Source organism: Haliotis rubra, unplaced genomic scaffold (assembly GCF_003918875.1).
Source record: "Haliotis rubra isolate DU_JTF1 unplaced genomic scaffold, ASM391887v1 Scf491, whole genome shotgun sequence".
NCBI lineage: Eukaryota > Metazoa > Mollusca > Gastropoda > Lepetellida > Haliotidae > Haliotis > Haliotis rubra.
Genome location: NW_025767181.1, coordinates 496068 through 506578, shown reverse-complemented (window position 1 = coordinate 506578; position 10511 = coordinate 496068). Strand labels below are relative to the sequence as shown.

The following is a 10511-nucleotide window of genomic DNA, read 5'->3' as shown; positions in this document are numbered from 1 at the left end:
ATTGTTTTCAAGAACTTGATCAATATGTTGCCCTGCGTGCACTGTTCATAAAGACAGCATAGTTCCTTCATGTGATTTATTGTATTCACATTGTTTGTTGTGAATATGAATGATTGCAGTTGTTCCAACATGAAAATTGTGCTTTTTGGACGTTTCGTCCACATTTCATTTTGAGAGTCAATGGATCCGTAAACCAATTCTCAAAAACCACTAATAGTATTGTTTCTATAACATTTAAGAAGCAGGAATATCTTTCATTCATGTTACTCGTACATGTGTCTATGTCACGTAAGAACAGAACAGTGAAACAATAGTGAAGAGACACGCTCCTACTCCCCAGCTCTAAGAACGATCAACTCTTAGGGACTCGGGGACATTTTTAACTTCTACACATACTTGCTGCACCCCGGAAACGTCAATTTTCTCCAAACTACTTTTACGCGTCAAAGAGATAAAACAAATCAATATATACATTAAAATTGTATTAAATGCCGCAGTAAGCGCACAAGCGGATTCGTCTTAATACTATCACACATATACTGAGCCAGCTAGGAAATCATCTCTCGATGGTAAAACTAAATATAATCCAGCTTCGCTGTAAACCCAGTTCGTCTCCATTTAGCCTAAATGGGAAGCCTGGTTCCATTCCGTTAACTTTCATCCAGTCCTTGCATTGATGCATTTGTATTAACCGATTAGAAGATGAAATTCGTCAAATTTTGACGTCTGCTGTGAGAGCTCGCTCGCCACGAGAGCTCTTGTCGTCTGCGCTAGCGATTGGCGGATAACGAGCTTCATCCTCGTCTTTCCCCGTGCGGCGACCTCCTGCTTGCCAACATTCAATTAGACAAGCCACGACGCTCGCGAGTGTGACCGACTGTTCGCAGTTGTGGGACTTTCATCTTGGAATGTGCACATAGTTATTAAAGCAACATGCTGCACGTTAGACTCCTCATCGTTCTTCAAGGGATGTTATGCATTTCAGGTAGGCCCTCATTTCCTCAACTGCACATTTCATCACCTCTATGATTGTTTTGTTTTAAAGTATATCTTTCCACAGGCCTTAAGTCCATCTTGAGGTAGGTCAGAGTGCTCTGAAAGGTCAGTCTCCAAAGTAGTAGAGTACGTACTTATGTAGGTCAGCTATGCCACCAGTACTATGTCTAAGTGTACCACGGATGGCTGTACTGTCTTCACTGTGGAACTATTAACTTGTGAAGTAATCTTGATGACTCCCGAACCTGCCCGTACTGAAGTGTGCATGTGATTGTAGAAACATTTTGTTAGGCATAAGTCGATGTTGTGGGTTACTTGATGTTACTACCTGTGACTAAAGGTGGCAACAGGTTATGGATCTGAGTACATAATGGAACAATTCGAGGATATATAAAAAGTGGTGATAAGGAAACGACCAGACATCTCCTCCTGTTCCTTATCATCACCATCGCCATAGAACGATCATATCCATTCCCAAAGTCACTTGAACCCATAACAACACTGATGTTGATGGGAGAGATGGGTGCAAGTTGTTGCCTACCTATGTGATAATCATAATGATGACAATATGATGATGATGATGATGATGGTGATCATTGTCGACAATGTGTCGTTGCTGCTGTAGTCAAAACACCATACACGGCTATAAAGCTGACAGTAGGTTATAACATTGACGTTTCTGTGATGCAACAACATTCCCATGTATGGACCATAACCGTCCGTGGCATGCCAGGTTTTCCTACGGTGCACTTTTCCCCATGCTGCCCTAATCAGTGTTATTGTCTGTGATGAGCAGTAGGCGCCCAATACATTGTCTATCGGACTACGGACTTGGTGGGCTTCTCCTCACGGAGGCTGTGTAGATCATTACAACACGAGACTGCCACAATCGATCAGTTCTCACGCGGCAGTTCTCTCCGGAATTTCTGCTTTCCATACCAATATGTACATAAACATTATGCAACACGGCTTTTGCATGATAACAATATGGTGTTGTGTTTGGCTGTACTTTCCTTGTGAAGCAGCATGGGATGCTAGTGTAATTGGAATGAATGCCCCTACCAATACTACCACACAGTTCAGTAGTGTGGTTTCCTTAACACATCCATACAGTGACTCAACATGCCGTGCTTCATTAGATGTCCAATGTAAAGGTTGAACAAAAAGGGACGTCTGAAGAAATGGATTTGGCTCAATATTCATAAAGTAAAATCATCCCCTTTCCAACAACATCCGTCACACGCACGCACACACACACACACACACACACACACACACACACACACACACACACACACACACACACACACACACACACACCTTGAGCATACACTAGTGCGTGGCTATATAAATATCCAGTGCGCTATATAAATATCCAATAACAACAACACTAACACTAACATACACACACACAGACACAGACACACAGACACTATGTTTTGCAAAGACAAAACCCCCAGAAACACAAAAAAGAAGTAACTTAGAGGCAAAACATCAGTTGATTCTGCATTACATGAACCAAAAGGAAGGGACGTTTCATGAAAACACCTGTTGAGGTCATGTGTGATGCTGTATATTTAAATAAGATTTTGATTAAGATTTACTAACACAGTTAAATCCTCACATGACCACCTCCGTGGTGTAGTGGTTAGAGCGTCGCGGGTTCGATCCCCGACCGCGTCATACCAAAAGACGTTAAAATATGGTACTTGTTGGTCCCTGCCTGGCGCTCGGCATTAATGGAGTCAGTATAATGTGTCTGGGCATGGTATCTCAGTGGGCTAGCACTATAAAACCAGCTTAAGTCTGGGCTAGTATATGAGTGAAATATTCTCAAGCACGACGTTAGACCCAATTTCACCTCACCACACCTCACCTCACCTACAATATTCCCATAACTTCACACGACGCACATCAGACAGGTTGGGATAGTTAACAGCACCTAGGGGCAACAGTTCGAATGATTTGAATGTCTGTGCTTCGGCTAAATCCTCTGTTGTATTTGTGCATGCTTAAACATATATATCACGATAAATATGGGACTACCAGCAATTTGAAAGTTAAACAGTCTGTCATTGATGGAGATCAACAAAAATGTATTACCGACGTTGACTGTTTAATTGCTGATTTTGAGACTTTTGAAATTTGTGAAGTGAATAAAATACCTCATCAAGATGTGTCGATGTTAAGCTAGAGTGCTATCTTGGGAAACTATGTAAGACGTAGAAGCTATTACATGAAGCAGTGTGGATTAAAACACAGAACACAATGCCATGTGTGATGTTAAAGGATAGGACATGAGTATGAAGTACAAATCACGAAGCAACGACAAACTATGTTACAGAATGGAGCACGGCATGAAACAATATTGTGTTACTGGGTGGGACTTGGCATCAACCAACGTTGTGTTAAGTGTTACTGGGTGGGACTTGGCATCAAACAACGTTGTGTTAAGTGTTACTGGGTGGGACTTGGCATCAAACAACGTGGTGTTAAGTGTTACTGGGTGGGACTTGGCATCAAACAATGTGGTGTTAAGTGTTACTGGGTGGGACTTGGCATCAAACAATGTTGTGTTAAGTGTAACTGGGTGGGACTTGGCATCAACCAATGTTGTGTTACGTGTAACTGGGTGGGACTTGGCATCAAACAATGTGGTGTTAAGTGTTACTGGGTGGGACTTGGCATCAGCCAATGTTGTGTTAAGTGTTACTGGGTGGGACTTGGCATCAACCAACGTTGTGTTAAGTGTTACTGGGTGGGACTTGGCATCAAACAACGTTGTGTTAAGTGTTACTGGGTGGGACTTGGCATCAAACAACGTTGTGTTAAGTGTTACTGGGTGGGACTTGGCATCAAACAATGTTGTGTTAAGTGTTACTGGGTGGGACTTGGCATCAACCAACGTTGTGTTAAGTGTTACTGGGTGGGACTAGGCATCAAACAACGTTGTGTTACGTGTTACTGGGTGGGACTTGGCATCAAACAACGTTGTGTTAAGTGTTACTGGGTGGGACTTGGCATCAAACAACGTTGTGTTAATGTTACTGGGTGGGTGGCATCAACCAACGTTGTGTTAAGTGTTACTGGGTGGGACTTGGCATCAACCAACGTTGTGTTAAGTGTTACTGGGTGGGACTTGGCATCAAACGATCTTTTGTGTTGAATTACAAGATTGACATGGCACAAGACAATGTTTTGGGTAGTGTTACAGAATTGAACATGACTATGTGTTGAATAATGGTATAGGAATCAGCACTGTTTAATGTTCGTGGAAAGATGGTGATTTAGTACGGTATTATTCTGGTGTGTCCACAGCTCCTACAATTAACATGATTGATTATTACATTTAAAATGCAGCAGGGTTGAGCGTGATAGCACTGCTGGCGGTACCTACAGGCGTGATCCCCATGTAGACTGTCCATCAGGATGGGATTACATGTTGCTGGGATGTGTTCCTGATCCGATATCCTGCTTGTGTCCTACACTATCGTATCGTCATTATGTTTCACTTCAGCCCAGAGGTATCAGAAGTATCAGGTTCAATCCGTGCCGTCTCAGCCCCCAGTAATGCCATTTGGCGGGTTCAGGCCGGAGATTGGTGTACTGTTCGTGTCTCGATATTCACTGTGTCAAACTGTGTTTATATTCATAACATGGACGTTAGAGATGCAGGGACAGTGGGGGTATATTGATCAGTGGGGTATAGTGCAGATACAGTGGGGGTATATTGATCAGTGGGGTACAGTGCAAGGACAGTGGGGGTATATTGATCAGTGGGGTATAGTGCAGGGACAGTGGGGGTATATTGATCAGTGGGGTATAGTGCAGGGACAGTGGGGGTATATTGATCAGTGGGGTATAGTGCAGGGACAGTGGGGGTATATTGATCAGTGGGGTATATTGCAGGGACAGTGGGGGTATATTGATCAGTGGGGTATAGTGACCACATTCTGTATATGTCACACTTGTATATATGTGTTTACATGGTACATAGAGACAAATGGACAACACCGCGTGTATGGATAGCGTAACATGTATGGGCAGGCGCGCTTCATATTGAATGCATAATGTGTAAATATACTCTGAAAATGAAGGGAATCATCATGATTATGATTATGAACCAAAGTAAGTTTTGACCTCAAATACCTACCTATAGCCTGCCGCAACAGCAGAGCCACACAGGGTAGTCCTTAGTTTGACACTTTCAGCGAAGGTCGACTAAACTCGAGAACCATTATTTCTGTCAGTGTTATTGATTCTCCTTCGAACAGTATTGATTGACTTGATTTCATTCATTGACTGTGTTTGAACTGGCGTTGCACCATCTGAAACACGAGGAGCACCTACAGGATATTAGAATGCCGGAATCTACCAGATGTTAGGTGCAGTGTGCAGTACGTTCAATGTTTCACAGCTTGTGATCAGAAGACTGTGGAATACGTTACAACTGTTGACTATTTCACAGGGCGTCCCAGATCAGCGACAACAGAGCAGGATCGACTGATCCGCATCAGGGCTATTTCAGATCGAATTGCTGCCAACTTTCATCTCGCTATTTGAGTTATGGGTCAGACAATTAGAAATCGTCTCAATGCTGCTCATCTGTCTTCCGTGGTATACACACTGGCGACACTGGAGTAGTCGTTGCCGGTCACGTGTTTTCTGATTACTTGGCCCTTGTTTGGTTCTGTCTGGCAATGTCGACATGAACTTCAAGTCAAGGTCAGCCTGACACCTGGTGTGGTTTTGGTGCGGGATGGCGTCACCGCGGCAGAGCGAACCCCACCTCTTCTGTAAAGTAAAAGAGTCGATGGACAGTATTATATGGACAAGTTACGGACACCAACTGATGTCCAGTTTGACCAGTGAAGATCCGGGTTAGAATTGGTCTTCAGCAACCCATGCTTGTTGTAAGAGGCGACTAACGGGATCGGGTGGTCAGGCTCGCAAACTTGATTGGCACATCGTATCCTAATTGTGTAGATCGATGCTCATGTTGTTGATCACTAGATTGTCTTGTCCAGATTCGATTATTTACAGACTGCTCCCATATAACTGGAATATTGTTGAGTGTGGCGTTAAACACCAAACAAACAAGCAACAGATGATGCCCAGTTTGCACAGGGTGGTTCGAGTTCAGTGGTTTAGGCCACAACAATCGTCAGTGTTTATCTTGGAGAACTAGAACGATAGAATGGCCAGCAAAGAGCCCAAAACTACGCCTCATGAAATACGTTTGGGACACGATAGACGTGTGCGTCATCGTCGCAGGCCGCCGACCACGTTGTTTGAACTTGGTCAAGCGTTGCAAGAGAAGGACAGTCTCCATCAAATCGCCATTGGGAAACCTATGAGTGTCTCGTGGAGTAAATGAATATTTGACCAATCGTGACAATGTTCCAGAAACGTCAACTTTGAAATTTCATGTCTTACACCTGTGGTGTTTCAAGGCCCTTGTCGGTCATACTTCATTAGCGATTGTAATGTGTCAGTTTCATTATTGTCATGCAAATATTTCTAGATACTAATATCTGTTAATATGTTGGACCTTTTAACTTGTTTCCGACTATATACCTATTTCTTTAAAGCGTATACAATATATGATAACATGGCACATATCAAGAGACATTTGGCCATGGTATGTTTTCGCAAACGCGGGCTGGATTCTAGTCTTATAAAACAAGATATTTGGTCATCACATTCTGATTACCAGAGGAAATCTCGCTTTGGCGAAATCAACAAAATTAGAGAATATTGTTTAGTATTGGGTTTAATATATCAATTTCATAACAGACAAAATAACTTATTGAGTGAAATTGGATTTGGCGTCATTTTCTTGTCATTAAATACTGTGGAGTTTTGGGATGTCGATCTGTCTACTCGGACCATGCTAACAGAGCACTAGCTATTTGGGATGTCGATCTGTCTACTCGGACCATGCTAACAGAGCACTAGCTATTTGGGATGTCGATCTGTCTACTCGGACCATGCTAACAGAGCACTAGCTATTTGGGATGTCGATCTGTCTACTCGGACCATGCTAACAGAGCACTAGCTATTTGGGGTGTCGATCTGTCTACTCGGACCATGCTAACAGAGCACTAGCTATTTGGGATGTCGATCTGTCTACTCGGACCATGCTAACAGAGCACTAGCTATTTGGGATGTCGATCTGTCTACTCGGACCATGCTAACAGAGCACTAGCTATTTGGGATGTCGATCTGTCTACTCGGACCATGCTAACAGAGCACTAGCTATTTGGGGTGTCGATCTGTCTACTCGGACCATGCTAACAGAGCACTAGCTAGTTGTCACAGACTCATACGTGTAATGGTGGTTCCTACAGACAGATACAAAATATTATACAGAGATGAATTTAAATATCATATAGAGATCTACACAAATATATTTTATACAGAGAAGAATGAAGTTATCCTAAATGAGAGGGTATTATTATTGAGTGAAAAGTGAAGGTATTATAAAGAGAAGAATGAAGGTGTTATACTGAGAAGAATGAGGGTATTATATTGAGAAGAGTGAGAGGTATTATATTGAGAAGAGTGAAGGTATTATTATTGAGGAAGGATATGAAGGTATTATACTGAGAAGAAGTGAAGGTATTATACTGAGAAGAATGAAGGTATTATACTGAGAAGAGTGAAGGTATTATATCGAGAAGAGTGAAGGTATTATATTGAGAAGAGTGAAGGTATTATATTGAGAAGAGTGAAGGTATTATGAAGAATGAGGGTATTATATTGAGAAGAGTGAAGGTATTATATCGAGGAAGAATGATGGCATTATATTGAGAAGAGTGAAGGTATTATATTGAGGAAGAGGTGAAGGTATTATATTTGGGAAGAGTGAAGGTATTATATTGAGAGAAGAATGAAGGTATTATATTGAGAAGAGTGAAGGTATTATATACTGAGGAGAATGAAGGTATTATATTGAGAAGAGTGAAGGTATTATATTGAGAAGAATGAAGGTATTATATTGAGAAGAGTGAAGGTATTATATTGAGAAGAGTGAAGGTATTATATTGAGATGAGCGAAGGTATTATACTGAGAAGAGTGAAGGTATTATATCGAGAAGAGTGTGATATAGAGAGGTAAGGAAACATTCTATAGAGGTGAATGGAGGTGTGATATAGAGAGGTAAGTAGACATTCTATAGATGTGAATGAAGGTGTGATATAGAGAGGTAAGGAAACATTCTATAGAGGTGAATGAAGGTGTGATATAGAGAGGTAAGGAAACATTCTATAGAGGTGAATGAAGGTGTGATATAGAGGTGAAAGGAGACATTCCACAGAGGTGAATGAAGGTGTGATATAGAGAGGTAAGGAGACATTCTATAGAGGTGAATGAAGGTGTGATATAGAGAGTAAGGAAACGTTCTATAGAGGTGAATGAAGGTGTGATATATAGAGAGGTAAAGGAGACATTCTATAGAGGTGAATGAAGGTGTGATATAGAGAGGTAAGGAGACATTCTATAGAGGTGAATGAAGGTGTGATATAGAGAGGTAAGGAGACATTCTATAGAGGTGAATGAAGGTGTGATATAGAGAGGTAAGGAGACATTCTATAGAGGTAAATGAAGGTGTGATATAGAGAGGTAAGGAAACATTCTATAGAGGTGAATGAGGGGTTTGATATATAGAGAGGAGGTAGGGAGATATTCTATAGAGGTGAATGAAGGTGTGATATAGAGAGGTAAGGAAACATTCTATAGTGGTGAATGAAGGTGTGATATAGAGGTAAGCAAACATTCTATAGAGGTGAATGAAGATGTGATATAGAGAGGTAAGGAGACATTCTATAGAGGTGAATGAAGGTGTGATATAGAGAGGTAAGGAGACATTCTATAGAGGTGAATGAAGGTGTGATATAGAGAGGTAAGGAGACATTCTATAGAGGTGAATGAAGGTGTGATATAGAGAGGTAAGGAAACATTCTATAGAGGTGAATGAAGGTGTGATATAGAGAGGTAAGGGAAACATTCTATAGAGGTGAATGAAGGTGTGATATAGAGAGGTAAGGAAACATTCTATAGAGGTGAATGAAGGTGTGATATAGAGAGGTAAGGAAACATTCTATAGAGGTGAATGAAGGTGTGATATAGAGAGGTAAGGAAACATTCTATAGAGGTGAATGAAGGTGTGATATAGAGAGGTAAGGAGACATTCTATAGAGGTGAATGAAGGTGTGATATAGAGAGGTAAGGAAACATTCTATAGAGGTGAATGAAGGTGTGATATAGAGAGGTAAGGAAACATTCTATAGAGGTGAATGAAGGTGTGATATAGAGAGGTAAGGAAACATTCTATAGAGGTGAATGAAGGTGTGATATAGAGAGGTAAGGAGACATTCTATAGAGGTGAATGAAGGTGTGATATAGAGAGGTAAGGAGACATTCTATAGAGGTGAATGAAGGTGTGATATAGAGAGGTAAGGAAACATTCTATAGAGGTGAATGAAGGTGTGATATAGAGAGGTTAAGGAAACATTCTATAGAGGTGAATGAAGGTGTGATATAGAGAAGGTAAGGAAACATTCTATAGAGGTGAATGAAGGTGTGATATAGAGAGGTAAGGAAACATTCTATAGAGGTGAATGAAGGTTTGATATAGAGAGGTAAGGAGACATTCTATAGAGGTGAATGAAGGTGTGATATAGAGAGGTAAGGAAACATTCTATAGTGGTGAATGAAGGTGTGATATAGAGAGGTAAGCAAACATTCTATAGAGGTGAATGAAGGTGTGATATAGAGAGGTAAGGAAACATTCTATAGAGGTGAATGAAGGTGTGATATAGAGAGGTAAGGAGACATTCTATAGAGGTGAATGAAGGTGTGATATAGAGAGGTAAGCAAACATTCTATAGAGGTGAATGAAGGTGTGACATAGAGAGGTAAGGAAACATTCTATAGAGGTGAATGAAGGTGTGACATAGAGAGGTAAGGAAACATTCTATAGAGGTGTGAATGAAGGTGTGATATAGAGAGGTAAGGAGACATTCTATAGAGGTAAATGAAGGTGTGATATAGAGAGGTAAGGAAACATTCTATAGAGGTGAATGAGGGTTTGATATAGAGAGGTAAGGAGATATTCTATAGAGGTGTGAATGAAGGTGTGATATAGAGAGGTAAGGAAACATTCTATAGAGGTGAATGAAGGTGTGATATAGAGAGGTAAGGAAACATTCTATAGAGGTGAATGAAGGTGTGATATAGAGAGGTAAGGAAACATTCTATAGAGGTGAATGAAGGTGTGATATAGAGAGGTAAGGAGACATTCTATAGAGGTAAATGAAGGTGTGATATAGAGAGGTAAGGAAACATTCTATAGAGGTGAATGAAGGTGTGATATAGAGAGGTAAGGAAACATTCTATAGAGGTGAATGAAGGTGTGATATAGAGAGGTAAGGAAACATTCTATAGAGGTGAATGAAGGTGTGATATAGAGAGGTAAGGAGACATTCTATAGAGGTGAATGAAGGTGTGATAT

At 41.0% G+C, this 10511-nt stretch overlaps 1 protein-coding gene across 1 annotated transcript in view; it reads left to right on the top strand.

The window, feature by feature from the left end:
• The first annotated feature begins 792 nt into the window (after positions 1 to 792).
• LOC124291443 (neuronal acetylcholine receptor subunit alpha-2-like) overlaps positions 793 to 10511 on the top strand; it is a 54482-nt gene continuing 44763 nt past the window's right edge. The window contains exon 1 of the mRNA XM_046728437.1: positions 793 to 985. Coding sequence (XP_046584393.1) covers positions 934 to 985 — 52 coding nt within the window. The 5' untranslated portion in view covers positions 793 to 933. The remainder of the gene's footprint in view (positions 986 to 10511) is intronic.